The following is an 18024-nucleotide window of genomic DNA, read 5'->3' as shown; positions in this document are numbered from 1 at the left end:
TTAGTTTTTATTTGCATGATTTTATTCTGTTTGTATTGCATGGTTTTTACTGGCTTATTTGACATTGTTTTAATCCACTGTGGACTGGCTGGGCATGGGACAAATTAGCTGATAGTGATCACCTGAGACATGGGTGTGTCCAGAGGTGGCCTATCAGCTGTTTAAGGGACCCTTTAAAAGGAAGCTGACTGGGGCTTGGGATGACAGAGGCACACGATATGAAAAGGAACACAAGAAGACCAGGTCATTCATTCATAGATAGATAGATAGATAGATAGATAGATAGATAGATAGATGGATGGAATCACTGCCTGATCGCGGGGGTGCGGCGCCTCATCTGGAGACGGACAGGTGAGTGTGACGTAGCGACGCAGTCCCGACAGCAGGAACGGCGACAATAGGAGACAACGCCTGTGATTGACAGCATTTGTGAGTAGCGTCTCCACTGTTGTTCACCGGGTGCAGCCGTGTTGGGAGAGGGTCGCCATGGCTATAAGCCAGGGCAGCTTCCAGGACGATGGTTGTGGCCCCTATTTGTTTACTTACAGGGCGATGACGCGAGGGGAGGCGATCGAGCAACGGACTCAGTGCAGAATGCGAGCTGAGCTGGGATGTGATGGGCCCAGTAAAGGGACGAGAAGGGGATAGCAGGCTCATCCTCGTCTGCCTGGGACGAGGCTGCCATGCACGCAGCATGGCAGCCTGTGGATTTTTGAAATTTGGCCATCAATTTCTGGAGCAAAGACTACTCACATTGTTGGAACTTTTGGTACAACCCTGTCTGGATTACGACTTTGATACAGGATATTGGACTGGACTAACGGAGTTAACGAGGTAATTGCAGGCTAGCCAACGCGTTACCAGGCTAACAGCTGACTGAGGAATCAGCTGACCGAACCTGCTACCAGGGTAACCAGATAAAATGGGGCCGAAGAGGACACCGACAGCTGAGGAAGTCGAGGACATTAAAAAGTCCCTTGACTTCATAATGGAGGAAATTTCTACTATCAGGTTGCTGCAGAAAAATATCATTGAAATTGTGGAGGAGGTAAAGCTCCTCCGCATCCAAAATGCCGAAAAAGATAAAAAGATTGCATACCTGGAAAGTAAGGTCGCTGACCTGGAACAATACTCCAGGATAAACGACGTCATCATCACTGGGCTCCATATTAAACCCCGGTCATACGCTCAGGCGGTGACCGCTGACAGCAACGAGGAACCTGGAGAGCTTGACATTAGCTCCACGGAACAACAGGTGGCTGCTTTCCTGCGGTCCAAAGGGATTGCCCTGGACTGTAACTCTGTCGAAGCATGCCACCCTCTTCCCAGGAGGAACGGCAACATACCGGCTATTATATTAAGGTTTGTAAATCGAAAGCACAAGATTACGCTGCTGAAACAAGGAAGAAAATTAAAAGGATCTAATGTCTTTATCAATGAACATCTAACCAAACACAACGCTGAAATAGCCAAAAAAGCGCGACACCTTAAGAAGCTGGGAAAAATCCAAGGCACTTGGACGACGAACTGCAAAATATTCATTAAACTAAACGGATCACCAGAGGAAGCCAAAGTTCTGACCATTAAAAATATGGCGGATCTCGAAAAATATCAGTGAGCAACACGATCTGGACGGCAAACAAGGTAACAGACAACCACACACTCACTTATGACACACACTGGAAGGAAGAACTCAGATACATCTGGAAGAATCAGCTGCATCAGTCAGACAGTTGCGGAATATGATAAATTGGAACTGAAAACATTTAACTATATGGATCACAATACACACGACTTGGAATATGAAATAGATCCAGACAACAACTTTTTCTCATCTAACAATAACAATTGCTGCTACTATACAAATAAAGACTACAGTCAGAGGATTAAAACTGAGAATAAATTATCAATTATCCACTTTAACTGTAGAAGTCTCTATGCTAATTTTAGTCATATCAAAGAATATCTTAACCAGTTTTCACATCCATTTAGTGTCATTGCCTTATCAGAAACTTGGATCAATATGGAAAAAGGAACAGACTTTGAACTGGAGGGTTATGAATTCACATTTATAACTAGGCGAAACAAAGGAGGAGGAGGAGTGGCCTTGTATGTGGACAAATCCTTGAAATTTAATGTGGTGGAAAAGATGACGATGGTGATTGATAATGTACTAGAATGTATTACAGTTGAAATTTGTAAAGAAAAAAGTAAAAATGTAATCATTAGCTGTATATACAGAGCTCCAGGTAGTAGTATTGAGACATTTAAAGACTGGATAGAAGAAACATTTATTGAAATAGCTCGGAAAAAAGTTTTCATTTGTGGAGACTTCAATATTGATTTGCTAAACCCAAATAAACATAAAACCACTGAGGAATTTATAAACACAATGCACTGTATGAATCTATTCCCTAAAATTACTAGACCTACCAGGATTACATCACAATGTGCAACTCTCATAGACAACATTTTTGCAAATGACATTGAAAATAAGACTGTAAGTGGACTCCTGATTAACGACATAAGTGACCATCTTCCAATTTTTACAATCTATGATAGGAATTACAAGATCAATAAAATGGACAGTAAAAAAGAGTACAGACGAGTAAGAACAGAAAGAATGAATGCATTTAAAAAAGATTTATTGAAGGAAAACTGGGGTGAAGTATATCAGGAACAGGACGTTAATAGTGCTTATAATAAATTCCTTAGAATATTTACATTACTGTACAATACCAACTGTCCAATAAAGCAATATAGTAGGAAACAGAAATATATGGACTGTCCATGGATAACAAAAGGTCTGCAAAATGCATGTATAAAGAAAAATGCTCTATACAGAGAGTTCTTAAGAACGAGAACTAAAGATGCTGAAATCAGATACAAAAGATATAAAAATAGGTTAACTAATATACTTAGATTTAGTAAAAAGGAATACTATAAGAAGCAATTAGATATAAATAGAAATAATAATAAAAGATTATGGGAAATCCTGAACAGTGTTATAAAATGTGGGACTGGACAAAAGAACTATCCCAAGTATTTCATTTGTAATGACCATGAAGAATACAATATGGATGTTGTGGCAAATAGTCTCAATGAATTCTTTGTAACTGCTGGACCAAATTTAGCAAGAACAATCACTCATCCTGGGAAAGCACAGGAAAAACCCGATACACTGATTGACAGAAATCCATATTCTATGTTTCTCACAGCCGTTGATGAAAATGAAGTTCTTGAAATTGTCAAATGTAAAAATCACAAATCTTTGGATTGTAATGATATTGATATGATAGTGGTTAAAAGAGTCATTGAGGCTATTATAAAACCATTTACATACATCTGTAATTTATCATTTCAAACTGGTCGATTTCCAGACAGAATGAAAATAGCAAAAGTTATACCTCTATACAAATCTGGAAACAAACACCATTTCACAAACTACAGGCCTGTCTCTTTACTACCTCAATTCTCAAAAGTTCTTGAAAAACTGTTTAAAAACAGACTGGAAAAATTTATAGATAAACATAAACTACTCACTGAGAGTCAGTACGGATTCAGATCAAGCAGATCAACATCATCGGCACTATTAGATTCAATAGAATACATCACAAATTCCATAGACAAAAAGCAATATGTGGCTGGGTTATTCATAGACTTGACAAAGGCATTTGACACTATAGATCATGATATATTAATAAGAAAACTGGAACGTTATGGTGTCAGAGGGGTAGTTTTAGATTGGGTCCGGAGTTATTTAAGTGACAGAAAGCAGTTTGTGAAAATAAATGGTGGTTGCTCCTTATGTATGGACATTGCTTGTGGTGTACCCCAAGGGTCAGTTTTGGGTCCAAAATTCTTCAACTTGTACATTAACGACATCTGTAAAGTGTCCAAAGTATTAAAAATGGTTCTCTTTGCTGACGATACAAACATTTTTTGCTCTGGTGATGATCTGCAGAATTTATTGGAGGATATGACTAATGAAATAAGTAAAGTGAAGTTCTGGCTTGATAAAAACAAATTATCATTAAATTTGAATAAATCTAAACTTATGTTATTTGGAAATAGTAGTTTAAATACAAATGCAAAGATTCAAATAAATGGTGTTGATATTGAAAGAGTCAGTGAAAATAAATTTCTGGGGGTAATAATAGATGAAAAACTTAACTGGAGAGCTCACGTAAGATATATTCATTCCAAAGTATCACGAAGCATTACAGTACTAAACAAGGCAAAACAGGTATTCGACAGAACATCACTTCATATTCTCTACTGTTCACTGGTTTCACCATACTTAAGCTATTGTGCAGAGGTCTGGGGCAATAACTATAAAACCACATTACATTCACTTTTTACTCTTCAAAAGAAAGCAATTCGAATCATCCACAATGCAGGTTATAGTGAACATACAAACTCACTATTTTTGCAGTCTGAAATATTGAAAATTGACGATATAGTGAAATTCCAAACAGCACAAATTCTATTCAAAGCAAAAAATAAAGAACTGCCAGGTAATATTCAGAGTATGTTGTTTTTTTTTTTTTTGTTTTTTTTTTGAAAGAAGGAAGTTATAATTTAAGGGGTTTTTGTAACTTCAAAACAATGAAGGTACGTACTACAAGAAAAGGCTTTTGTGTTTCTGTTCAAGGAGTGAAACTATGGAACAAACTGAATATGGAATTAAAGCAATGTCCAAACATAAAACTGTTCAAAAAGAGTTATAAAAATATGATCTTCTCGATCTATAAAGAAAAGGAAAATATTTAAATTAAGTGAATGTCTCTATTTAAAAACAAACAAACAAAAAATTCATGATGTGATATTATAGTATATAGTATATCAGAAATCTGTTCACTATTTTTATTACAAATTATATCAGTAAGGAAGCTGACTAAATATTCACTGATAATTTATGGGACAGGGGTGGGATTAAATAAGTGTATACTTCTTCCCACTCCGTTTCAACATGTAAATTAATCAGAATGTTTTTTTGTATGTAATTTGTATAGTATATTTTTTTTTCTCTCATTTCTTTTCTAAATGTACTTGTATATTGTTCACATGTTGAAATAAATTACCTATCAATCAGCTCCGCAAGAGGAATTTCTGGCCTGTGAACCCATAACGAACATTTGTCCTGGGTTGTGGGACTGGGTGGGATTTTTAGTGCATACAGAAAATTGCATTCTTACCAGTTTTAGAATTGTTTTATCTAGGCTCGGTGGTAATTTTATTATGTTTTTAGAATTGTTTCTCATTCTTGCTCCCTGGCCTGGAAATAAACGGTTTCTGATCAGACTTGCATCATCACTGTGCGTGTATTTAAAAGAATCTCATTAGTATGACATTCTGGCGCACCAGATTTATTGTCTACGGTCACATCAGAGTTAGTCTATGCCTAAGAGTACAAAGGGCAGACATATTCATTACCCCCATACGTGGTGAGCAGCCGACCTACATGTGACCTCAACACACACTACAACGTAGTTAAGCTTTAGCCAAAGAGGCTTTACTGTGACGGGAATCGTAAGAATATGCACTTAGAAGTAAAGCCCATAAATCTCTAGAAAACCAGCAGTAGTAATAACATCAAAAGCTGTGATACTGATGTATTGTGTATCTATTTTATCTTTATTTGATCCGTTTTGTGTTGCTTTAAATTGACTCCAACTTTAATTATTAATTCTAAGAATGTTGTTAACACAGCCATCCATGAAGTCAGACTATACTTTAATCCAGTTGAAGCACTTGTGCTATTAACCTATTGATGGTATTTTTTGCACTTGAGAGCTGAAGGGAGAATTTCACATTGCAATCAAAAGATAATTTTCTTGTGAATAATTGTTGTTACCTCAGAACTGCATGACACCAGTAGTAAAAAGATCAACTGGCAGTGAATAAACGTATTAGGAGCTTGCCGTCCTTCCTTTTGCACTTAGAGGAGTAATGGTAGATTTTCTATGTAATGTAATGCACTTGCATTTATACAACACTTTTCTAGACTTACTGACCATTCAAAGCAATTTGAAACATACATTTATGCAGCACTATGCTATACACTTATCCATGGTCGATTTAAAATCATCAATTAACCCTAAATTGCACATCTGTGGACTGCGGAAGAAGCTGGAGTACATGGAGAGAAGTAAGACAGACAAGAAGCCCTGGGAACCAAGAACCTTCACGTTGTGAGTTGACAGTTTTAACCACCTCATCACCTCGCTTCTCAAATTACCCAAGTCTGTGTGGAAAAACATTGTAGTTGATTGCAGTTACCTGAAATAAAAAAAACAAGAGGGGAAGGCAGGGAGATAACTGAAAAGAACGTGTGTTATCACAAAACAAAGTGAAAATAGAAACGCACAGGAAAGGCCTTAAGTTTTAGTAACCTTTGGCATCACAGTGGCCTGATGATGCTTTGTAGCCTTTCTTTATTTAGATTTGGGAGGTCTACATTACTGTGAACCAGCTGCCCTTCAAGAAGTGGTGTTTGTATTGAAATGTCTGTTGTGAAATTTTGAAAACACGACTAACTGTAAAGCTGATAAAAAAAGTAAGTCAAAGTTAAACATTTTTCAAATAAATAGTTAATTTCGCTTGTTTCTAACTCTGGAAACTACCTGAACCTAAACAGTAAAACAGTGTAGTGTAATCCTTGACCACGTGGTGGCGCTCACATTTCGTACCCGTTAAAGGCGCTTTTAATACTTGGAGCCAAAGTGAAGCCCATCATCTGATCTCCAGTTTTTACTGCAGAGTTGTATATTTTGTCATGTATTACTACGTTTCCTGTCCTCCTCTTCAACAGCTTCGCTGTTGAATTATCTTGCTTAAATGTAAGTATGGACTGTTAATGTATCTTACTTAATATTTGGACTTCTGATTCTGTGACACGCATACTTTAAATCTGTGACTGCTTTAACCACCGGATTTACCTGGATTAAACACAACCAAACCCTATGACGGCACTCAGACAGAAAGAATGAGTCAATATGTACAAAAGGAACCAAGGATTAGTTTTTTTTTTGTTTTTGTTTTTTTAAATTAAGTTTCAGTTTCCTGTTTCTTTTAATTTCCCGACAGTTTTTGTATTTTATTTTCTATCTTTGGGAGTACCAAGTAACATGATGGATAATTTGAGTTAAAATACGAATTAATTGCCGCAACATGCTCTTGTGGTTATTGGCAACACCCAGGAGGCGGGGATATCTATCTAGGCTAAAAGGCTCGTGAGCTTCAGTCGCCAGTCTTTCTGGAGAGGAGACAGCGGCAGCAGGGACGCGAGGAGAAGAGAGGAGTTCTATTAACAAAAAAGAAAAAGCATATAAAAAAAAAAAAAAAAGAAGGAATACTGAGAGGTGGACGGAATATAACTTTTAGATTTTTTTTGTTAATTTAAATAATTTTTCTACTTAAAGCTACTGGAAGCCATGAGGATTTTCGCTGTTGCGCTGTTGCTGGCTCACGCGTTGGGTACGTTTCATGTGCCTGTGCAACTTAACCAGTGTTTCTTCTGTGTTCATTAATGGATCACTTAGAGCGCGCGCGCGTGTGTGTGTGTGTGTGTGTGTGTCTCTCTCTTTCTTGGCTGTCAGTGTAATCCTCTCTATAATAACCGAGCTATAACATGTCGTGTAAACTTAATCTTTTAGGCAACAGTTTTCATGATGCCAGCCTATTCAGGAGCTAATGGGGTCATCTCTCTTATTTTAGAGCATGCTTTATGTAACTGGATACATTTATTTTTAACTCATATTCTTGCCTGACATTAGCTAACTGTCTGCCCATGCATTTTGTGCGTGTGTTATGAGATACAGAGGGGGGAAGGCTGTGTGCCAGGCCGATATCTCAAGGTCCACGAATTTGAGGACAGTAACTCAGAAAGTCTGTTTGACATTAAACATGCGGGTCAAACTCAGTCACTCAGTTTAAAATTTGGCGTCCTTTTGAGTGCATCCTGAGCTGGGCATTGACTCAATCAATCCCTAAGGACAATGTCTGATCCGGTGTATTTCCTAAGAGAGAACAGCAGGGTAATTACTGCATCCCTAAAAAATCCTGCCTGAAGCTTCTTCCTGTACAACATGTTTCAACTTGCCCGAGAAGGCTCACCCAGCTTGATGCACTAACCTGTCTGCTGGTTGTCCCCTAGAGGAAGAGTTTTCTGATTGTGATTTTTTTGTTGTTTGTTTTTGTGGTGTATATATGTTCAAAAGAGGACCTCATTCATAACGTTTGATTTTCCTGCTCCTTCAGTGATGTCCAGACTGGCCAGCGGTGCTGCAGTAGACCGTTACCAGAGCAACAAGCAGCAGCACACCTCTGTTATCAGCCTCCTGGACACAACCAGAGACAGGAGAGCAGAGGAGGAGGAGAACCGGGGCGTGAGGGCGACAACAGCAGATTACAGCAAGGATGGCGAGGCGGAGGAGTACGATGATGACTACTACTATTATGAAGAGTATGAAGATGGCACATCTGGAGACTATGAACTGCAGCTGCCAAGAGGTAAGGCACTTAAAAAATGTCTTAAATTGGTGCTTTTAAGTGGCTTTTAACAAAGACAGTACATGTAATTGTTGGTCTTGTTTTTTTTTTCTCACTTTAGTTGCCATGTCAAGCAAACCCAAAGATCCTTCTACCATCCTGGAAGCTGAAAACACTGAGGGAAAAACAACGAGAGGAAAGGGAAAGAAGAGGGGAAAAGGAAAGGGAAGGAAGAGGAATCCTTGCCTGAAGAAGTACAAAGATTACTGCATTCACGGGACCTGCACTTACCTGAAAGACCTCCGTGAACCATCATGCGTGTGAGTATTTAGCTCTCTGTTTACCTGCACATCATGCGCACCTCAAGTCGATCAATTATTAACAGTTTTCCCTTCACCGTCCTCTTCGCAGGTGCCACCATAATTACTCCGGCGATAGGTGTCAGTTTATCCTGCTGCCATCGCAGTCCCGAGAGGGCTACGACCGCACCACAGCTCTGGCGGTGGTGGCGGTGGTGCTGTCGTCTCTGTGCCTCACCATCATCGGACTTTTGTTAATGCTCAGGTGAGCGAAACACACGCCCGGCACGCACTCGCAGCCATGCACAGGTTAGGATCTTAGCTAATAACGAGGCGATACGTAGAAGACTGAACGAGCTTCCTTTCGTTTATTCCAGGTTTCACAAGCGGGGAGAGTATGATGTAGAGAATGAGGAGAAGGTGAAGCTAGGGTCAGCATCCAACCACTGAAGCAACAAAGAGAGGTGAGTGGTTAGGGAAAGGGCTACAAACACGTACACCGACTGACATCAGCCGCTATCAAGTGCGACTAGATTTCACTCATTTCCCCCCCCCCCCCCCCTTTTTTTTTTTTTTTTAAATTTTAGGCAAAGATGTAGAAATTCTACCTCAGCTGAAAATGAAAAGTGAACAGCAACAGGAGGTCCCGGAGGAAAAGAAAAGGAAAATAAATTGAACGTACGCAAAGAAGAGAACAGAAGGACGTCTGCCCAATGTTCTGCTGGCCGTTCAAATAAAGAGTGGGCACGTGAATGTATTCCTGATGGCTTCAGAAGAAGAAACTCCCGGTCTGGAACTGGAATATTAAACCGCTCAGAGGAGGTGTGTCGAGAATCAGGCGACGAGGAACGGGAAGAAGGAGGAATGCGTCTTGACTCTGTCTCTGAAATTATTTGAGATTTTTAACAACAATCAGAGCTCAATCTGGATTCTCTTTCTCTCAAAAGACAACATTTTGTATTTTCCTGCTCAATGCCGTCACGTGTTTTTTTTTTTTTTTTTTTTTTTTTTTTGTTGATTTGTTTTTTCTTGTGTGTGTACAGTAAACGGTATATTTATAATTTTAATTTATTTATTTAAGCTAACTGTATTTATGGAGATTTTTAACCACCTTTTAGCAGTTTTTAAAATAAAACAAAAAAAAGTGTTTTTATATTTCTTATTCGAGGCTATTTATTTATGAAACAGAAGCAAACGAAGCAAAAGCTCAGTATTTCATGAAAAATATGGCATAAACTTTAATTCTGGCACTCACTAGATGATCAATAGCACTGTGGTTAATAAATTGATCATTGAATACGCGAGATTTTATTTTATTTGATATTATTTTTAATGATCCAATGGTTCAGATGATTTCCAACACTGACCACACTCACGATTACTCATAGTCACACCTGGAAACTGCCCCTGGGGCAACCAGTCTCTTCTGTCAGCCACTAAGTGGCTCCAATGTGGGTTCAGTGAATTGCTCAAAGGCACATCAGTATTGGTAATGAGGGAGGGCAAAGCCCTACTCTCTCCCATCCCCCCCACCCGGCTTTATCCTGCAGGTTCGGGGACCGTTACTTCACGTTAGGTTTCAGTTTCAGAGGTAACGCTGATCATTAGGCACACTGCTATGTACTGATTATAAGCACCACAAGAACTGTGCTCTCAACATCTGTATTTCTTTCTTTTCTTTTTTTTAGAAGGGAGTCACATATGAAATGCACTGTAGAAAGAATTGGGTATAAATATGTTGTGTTTATGTCTTATCATTGTTAGAGGAGAAACTGTTAAGCTGTCAAGAAAAAAGGAAAAACAATGTGAATTCAAGTGCTTTATCCATTCAAATCCTGCAATTTTGAAGTGATTTATATTTGTGATTTTCTTTTCAGAGCAGAATAAAAAATAAATAAATAAACATCTCAATATGTGAGTTCTGGAGTTTCTCTGTTATTTCTCCATCCATCCATCCATCCATCCATCCACCCGCTTTCTTATCCGATTCAGGATCATGGTGGGGCTGGAGCCAATCCCAGATGTCACAGGGCAAGAGGCGGGTACACCCTGGACAGATAGCTAGTCTATCGCAGGGTTAAATCTTTATTATTCCAAACTTATAGTCATTCATTTGCTTCCTGAGTTGGACCGTGCATTAATGCCTGTCTTAATAACGATAACACCGCTGTTGCTCTTCTAGCTCGTTCAGGATCTGCAATTAAAGCAAACATCATGTTTTTATTTCCCGTCTCTGGCGTGTGAGCAGTCGCTTTAAACTGAGACACCTGTATCCTGCACATTGGTGCTGTTATTATTTTTAGCCAGTGCTCATAGATCTTGAATCAAAAATCCTTCCTCAGTTATTATATGTAATTGGGGTTATCTGTGCGTGCCACCGTTTACAATTCAACAAATAACTGATGCCAGACTGTCTAAGCGAGCCGTGAGGAAAGTGAAGACGTTAGTCGTTTTTTTTATGTGATGACAACAGCATCGTCAGACTCACTGACAGATCAATCATGATACATACAGGACTCATTCCAGCTGTGGGGGGGAGGAGAAAGGCAACAGATCTGAGATGTGCAAGACGGCAAACACCTGATGTTTAGCCACTGCCTCACACACCATTACTCACGCAGCTGAAACAGATGTCGCACTCAAAGACACGCGATTGAGCACAACATCTGAGGCCTCGACCAGCCCCCGAATACCACAGTATTCAGAGAGACCACATACAGCAAATAGCAGGATGCAGCAATGCTGTCATGTATGCCGCACACAGGTTTAATGGAGGTAAGGACGGTCAAAAGACCCAGCTGGACTCAAAGGCAGGTTGAGGCCCCGCCAAATGTTAGTCACTCCCTTGAAGTCACCTCCTACACAGATGTTGTTACACTGGCAGTGTGTGTGTCTGTGTAAGTGGGAATGTGGTACAGTCATGCTTCAGAGCTGACTCTGAGTGGGTTGAAGGGTTAACCGAACCATTACCAAGAAAAGAATCCACAGCAAAACATGCATGTTTGTTATGTGATCTTTTTCAGCACCGTTTGTGGGTCTGATTCCCATACGTTCCATATAGACTGAATAAGCAGCATACTGTGGGGAGCTCATGTTCGCACAAGGGGGTGGTGGTGGCTGACAGATGTTCAACTGAACCACCGAGGGCATGGTACCTGATTCAGAATGCAACTTTCTTCATACCGCTTGTTGAGAAACTGAAAAACAGCACTTCAGCTTTCATCATCCTCACGTGGCGTTTACAGGAAGGTGAAAATGTGCAGAAAACTCCAGTTTCTCAGTCACATTTTTTTATGTTCAGGGGGATTCATATGTGTATTTACAAAGCACACACATGTGTTTGTGTGCGTGTGTGAGTGACGGGAGCTATTCATTTACAGTAGTGGGGGGCCACCTAATCCCGGCCTCTCAATGTCAAGTAGCAGAGCGCACAGAAATAGTGTCGTGCAGTCATGCTCACATAGCTGCTATTCCCGGGCCTGATCGCAGGCGGGAGAGCCAGAATGCTGAGAGAGAAGAAGAAGGGAGTTCACTGCGTTCTGTTTCTCGGTGGCCTCGTGGACCCCAGCCAGGAAATAATGGCCAGGATGGTGGCCCATCATCAGCCATCAGCACTGCACTTCTCATGAATTTTCCTTGTTGGGCTTGAGAAACAGCTCCGCAGAGTCTACACTTTGAGCTTGTCCTGCCCTTAGAAGTTATTTTTTATTCCTAGAGAGTCGAGGAGATTATTTTTCCACAGAGCTTTAAGGCATTTCCTCGCAGGTTGGCCGAGATTCTTTAGAAGTGGCAAAATTTATTGCATGCCAGACGCTTGTGGGAAATACCAGCAAGCCTATTGTGTTTGATATTGTTTTTGGGGGCTGTGATTTTCCTAGAGTAAGTTTGGTTCACACACACATGTAAGACTTCCGCTTTATTCTGAGGTACACATGAAAAACAGTAGCATTAAAAAGTAGCCAAATCAAAGGCTGTGGAGCGGACTACTATGCTCATTTATCGAAACATTCAAACATTAAATATTAGTTATTTCTAACTTTTGCCAAAATGATCTAAAGCTAATAAGTAAACTGCTCCATTGCCTTCTTGTCATTGCCAAATAGACTGAAGTAATCAGATGCTACGGCAGCTGCACTGGATTTAATCGGTATAAGGAGGGTAGGTTTGTTGTGAAAGGTGCTTCCTGCTCTGCTGAGAGGCAACAATGGGTAGTTTCCACACTAATATGGAAGTGCGCACGCCAGCAGTTGGAAATGTAATCATTCTCTTGCCAGATATCATCAACAGGAACACATTATTACCTGAAATTGATTACTTTGTGCATGTCAGAGGTTGTTTTAGGTGTATATGCTTTTCACAGGCCCGTGAAGTCAACCTGAAATGCTGGCCCAAATGTCAGCGTGCCACTCCTGGTGGATGAAGCGATGACAGGGAGGGAGTGATTGTTGAGCAACAATAAAAAGCTGCAAAGGATCAACGTGTTGCACGCAGTCTGTGTCGGCCCATTTGCACAGCACATAGGGCAAAAGAGGAGGAGGAGGAGGAGGGAGGGGAGGATGACAGAAATGAAGAGAAGGAATGAGAGATTAGGGCAAAGGGGTAACGTGAGAAAGAGGGATAGACGGGAGGACAAAGAATGGGTCAAGGTGACAACTTCTGCTCTGGAGGATGCGTTCGCCTACAAAAGATTAAGAGTCACTCTGTCACTACCTGTCATTAAGTGGATTAGTCTCTTTTTTGTTATTCCGTCCTGTCATGCAGCCTTGTCTTCTCCATTTCCTCATCCTTTTCCTGTCTGCTCTTTCTCTTCCTCCTTAGGCTTCTAAAATTGACACGTGCAGCCAAAGGCAGGACCTTTGGCGAAGGCAAACATGACGGTCTGTGTAAGCAGAGCGGCCCTCAAGAGGCTGAAATATTAAGTAATAAAATCTCATTTTTCATCAACTTTGATGGCGTTTACTTTTTGACCAACACCCCTCATTTGTTAGATGAAAAACGAGTCATTCTTGACTCATGCCTACTCTCTCCACTACTTCATCAGGCCCAGCTATTTTTCTTACAACTGCCCCCAAAAGCTGCAAAGATTGAGAGCAAACTGGGTTTTTTTTAGGTCTCAGTCTTGCCAGTAAACTCAATGTTGTCCCAGTGTGGGGCAAGTAAATAAGGTGTTATTCACCTTCTCATCTAATCCAGCCATGGGGAGCCAGTATACTCCGAGTACCAATCCCAAGCCTGGATAAATGCCAAGGGTTGCATCAGAAAGGGCATCTAGCTCAAATCATTGCCAAATCAAACATACAGATCACAACTGAATAACACTTTCTTTATATGGACTAGGCTGGGTGCAAGAACCTTGAGAGATTTGTCTTTTCTCTCCTTAAAGGACATTTTTTCAGGCGTCTTCAAGCTCGATATTATGTTCCTAGATCATTTCCTGGCTCTTGCTATATTTGTATCAGTGTTGGGCAAGTTACTTTGAAAACTAGTTACTTCTAGTTACTAGTTACTTCTTCAAAAAAAGTAACCGAGTTAGTAACTGAGTCACAATATTCTAAAACGAACTAATTACTAGGTAAAGTAACTTTAGGGTATAATTGGCTGTTTTTGACTACTTTTCATGTTTAAAAACTATCTTGCCTTGTTTGGTATCATTCTTTTCAGCACAACCTCACATGTCTAAACTTACAGTTATTTTTTCATCTTGACATACTGTATTAACACAATTGATCTAAAATCAGACAAAAAACATAAATTCCGAGTAGAAAAAAAGTTGTATTTTTTACTGTAACAACCGCAAACATGTTTAATGAATCATTTTCATAACTTCAAATTCAATTAGAAATTGTAGATTTTAAAAACCTATACACAAGTTTTGCAAACAACAAAGTTATATGTAGCCATTTACCTAAAATGCAGCCAAGGTGGGTTTTTTTAAAATAACCATTTCAAACTATTTACAGCACAATCAGGTGTTCTGCATCAAATAAGATCCCACACAAATTAGCCATGCCACTCCAGAAAAATAATTTCAGTCCACTATCAGATAAAGGAGAACATCACAAGCCCAATACCCGCAGGCCTAACAACAGGAGGCATATCAACCCTCCTGTTTTCCCACCTGGAGACAGCGTTTACATTGCAATCTGCCTCTGGTGGCTTTCTGGGAGCATCTGTGACATTCACCTGTCGCCTCATAGTTCTGACACACTAAAGAAAACTCTCCACTACACTAGACACTTACTACAAAAGACAAAACACTACACTACGCACTCCAAACATGCTAAACGTTACAAATCTCTCACATCTCAAAACTTTCTCTTGCCGTCACTCCCAAAACTTACCCCTCTTGCTAAACATCCAAATGCCACGTTGCCATATAATTTTTTGATTGGTCGATATGGTACATTTTTCCACCAATATGAAAGGGGTGTTTTTTTGTTTCGTTTTCTTTTGGTCTTCAGCAGAGAATGGGGGCTAGCGCTGTCCTTAGACAGTAAACGTGACGATAGTATTCAGGAAAAAACAACGTGTATATTTTTATTATCATGACTGTGGTTTTACGTGGCCTATCAACACAATTTAAAAACTGGTATATAGCATCTTGTTGCTATGTCATCTTAAATTGGTCATGTGATTGGTTTACCACAACTACTTCATTCTTCCTCAGCCAATCAGCAGGACTTGTGCGATTGTTTCGCCCCCTAGCTCCGGTAAGAAGATGACAGCTGTCTGAGGTGAAAAATGGTAATGTGTCCGCACCGCATTTTCTTGTTAGTAACGGTAACAGCGTTGCAACGATAGAAATAGTAATTAGTTAGATTACTCGTTACTAAGAAAAAGTCAGTAGGTACCGCTGTTATTTGCATCACTGATTTCTATATATTGAATTTCTTTTTTAACTTCAGGCTTTTCTTCTGTTCTTGAAACTATGAGGGACGCGGATCTGGGAGTGCTGATTCAAGATGATAAGGATGGGAAGGTCCTAAAGAGGGTGCATAAGTCTTCGTATATCTTTGTTGTTGACTTAAAAAGAACCAACATTTGTAACAATTAGATGAATAAAGTAAGTATTGTTATTCCACAAGCAAAAATTTGTGTTTTTCCTTCCCATTGTCGCCAAGTGCTTGCTCAAAGGAGGTTGTCTTAGGGTTTGGGTTTTCTCTCCATTACTGTAGGGTCTTTACCTTCCAGTGCCTTGAGACAATTGTTAGTATCCTTGGGCAAGATACTAACCCCATGTTTGCCTACTGGTGGTGGTCATAGGGCCCGGTGGCGCCTGTGTCCGGCAGCCTCGCCTCTGTCAGTGCGCCCCAGGGCAGCTGTGGCTACAACGTAGCTTACCATTGCCAGTGTGTGAATGTGTGTGTGTGAATGGGTGAATGACTGAATGTAGTGTAAAGCGCTTTGGGGTCCTTAGAGACTGAGTAAAGCGCTATACAAATGCAGGCCATTTGTTGTTGTTATTTGGTGCTATATAAATAAAACTGAATTAAATGGAAATGAATGGTCTCAGTTACTGGTTTTAAGTCTATTTAAATACAACATAATGATAATTTTGTAAATGATAGTCCTATTTTGAGTAAAGCAGATGATAAAACAGCGTATGATTTAGGACATGGCGACACTGTGATGCTGAAAACAGTGCCGAACACGAGGCTTCAGAACGGGAGCCAACAAACCAGTGGATGATGTCATGGTGGCTGTGTCCATCTCTTCTACTTTATGCTTATTTGGTAAAACACGCAGTCAAGTCGACTTCCCAGAACTCCTTTCAAAATCACCTTGGAAAAGACAGTTGACAATGAGTTTTAATGTTGACTCATCCCGCAATTGTTCACTGTAATTCGCCTGTGCATGTGTGACAAATGCAAAAACTAATTGTTTTGCAGAAATCAAACACATTAGTTGCTGCTGACCAAAGGCATACCTTACCACAGAATCACAGCTTGGTGTGATTTTAAAAGTTATTAAGGTAAAAAAAAGAAGAAAAAAAAGCCATGTTCACAGTTGGCTTCCACTCATATTGCTGCTTTCTATGTCCGTCATGTTGAAAAAAGCAGCTCGGTTCACTTCTGCCCCTCTCCTCTTGCCCCCAAAGCTAGCTGGAGCTCAGCAGGGATACCAGCAGATTCCCCGCTGCTGATGTCACCCTGCTGGACAGACACTTGTTATGTATCATGGTCACACTATTAAATTCTCACTGTGGTCTATTTAGGCCCAGAGGAGGCTGATGGCAGCATCACATTACCTACTGGTTAAAATGAGAGGAGAGAGAGCCAGAGGAGATGGGTTAAGAGGGGACAAGGAAGGGAGGCAGGCGAAAGGAAGGAACAGGAGAATAGAAAAAGACATGAGGAGAAAGCATACTCAGTCGCTATTGTCGTCTAATACACACACACACACACACACACACACACAAATAACTTGAACAAACAAGGGCAAATAGACCGGAAGACCGGATGACTGCATGCTTGACTCATCTGTTTTCTCTACCCCTTACAGTATGACCTGAAGCTCTCTGAAAGAAAATAACTAGAAATCTCTCCGCCCATATCCGCCCAGCATTCATGTGTGTATGTGTGGATAAGCAGGCACCTAAGGATGGTTTTAGAGGATCAGCTCAATGCGTGCTGGCTAGCTGAGCTGGCTGACACCGCAGCGTATGACAAAGGAGGAGCGGATGGCTGTCATAGAGGCTGGAAGCCCGTTGTGGTTACCGCAAGGATTGGGCTCCAGGGATTCTTATTGGCTGTTTCCCCTTTGTGGCTGGCTGCTGTTGAAACCGAAAGAACACCTCACCCTTCCACTACAACTTAAACCTTCCCCACTCCCCACAGAAAACACACACTTTAAGCAATCATCATTGTTACAGATTCCTGTATGGATTGTAGGAAATGAGGGAAGGGGTTTTCCTTGTGGAGAAATACCTGCGCATTCCTAAGATACGTATGTGGTGGAGTGGAGTGTTGACAGTTACTGTCCCTCTGACAAATTGCTACAAAAACAAGAAGGGTATTTTCCATGAAGTGGTTCAGATACAATCACAAAACTCTGATGCCTAATAAAGAAGCTCCAAACTGCTCAGCAGGTGAACTGTTGTTGCAGTGTTCACTACCTCCAAATTCATGGAGGTCCATTCAGTAACTGTTGGGATATTTCCTTTGATCAAAGGGCAAGGTGTCAAGCTGCCTTATAATGGAACCAAAGACCAGTGAATTAAAGCAAGTGACTG

At 40.4% G+C, this 18024-nt stretch overlaps 1 protein-coding gene across 2 annotated transcripts; it reads left to right on the top strand.

Moving 5' to 3' along the window:
- Window positions 1-7252: 7252 nt before the first annotated feature.
- hbegfa (heparin-binding EGF-like growth factor a) lies at window positions 7253-10710 on the top strand. Of its 2 annotated transcripts, XM_080901707.1 has the most exons (6): window positions 7253-7479; window positions 8263-8514; window positions 8615-8813; window positions 8905-9057; window positions 9170-9256; window positions 9380-10710. In XM_080901707.1, the coding sequence occupies exons 1-5, from the start codon at window positions 7437-7439 to the stop codon at window positions 9240-9242; spliced, it is 720 nt and encodes a 239-aa protein (XP_080757833.1). In that variant the 5' UTR covers window positions 7253-7436; the 3' UTR covers window positions 9243-9256; window positions 9380-10710. The 2 variants fall into 2 exon arrangements, with proteins under 2 accessions (XP_080757833.1, XP_080757834.1); XM_080901708.1 differs by lacking the exon at window positions 9170-9256.
- Window positions 10711-18024: the final 7314 nt, after the last annotated feature.

Source organism: Rhamphochromis sp. 'chilingali' (genome assembly GCF_963969265.1).
Source record: "Rhamphochromis sp. 'chilingali' genome assembly, chromosome: 13".
NCBI classification, from domain to species: Eukaryota; Metazoa; Chordata; class Actinopteri; order Cichliformes; family Cichlidae; genus Rhamphochromis; species Rhamphochromis sp. 'chilingali'.
This window is presented reverse-complemented; position numbering and strand designations above follow the sequence as displayed.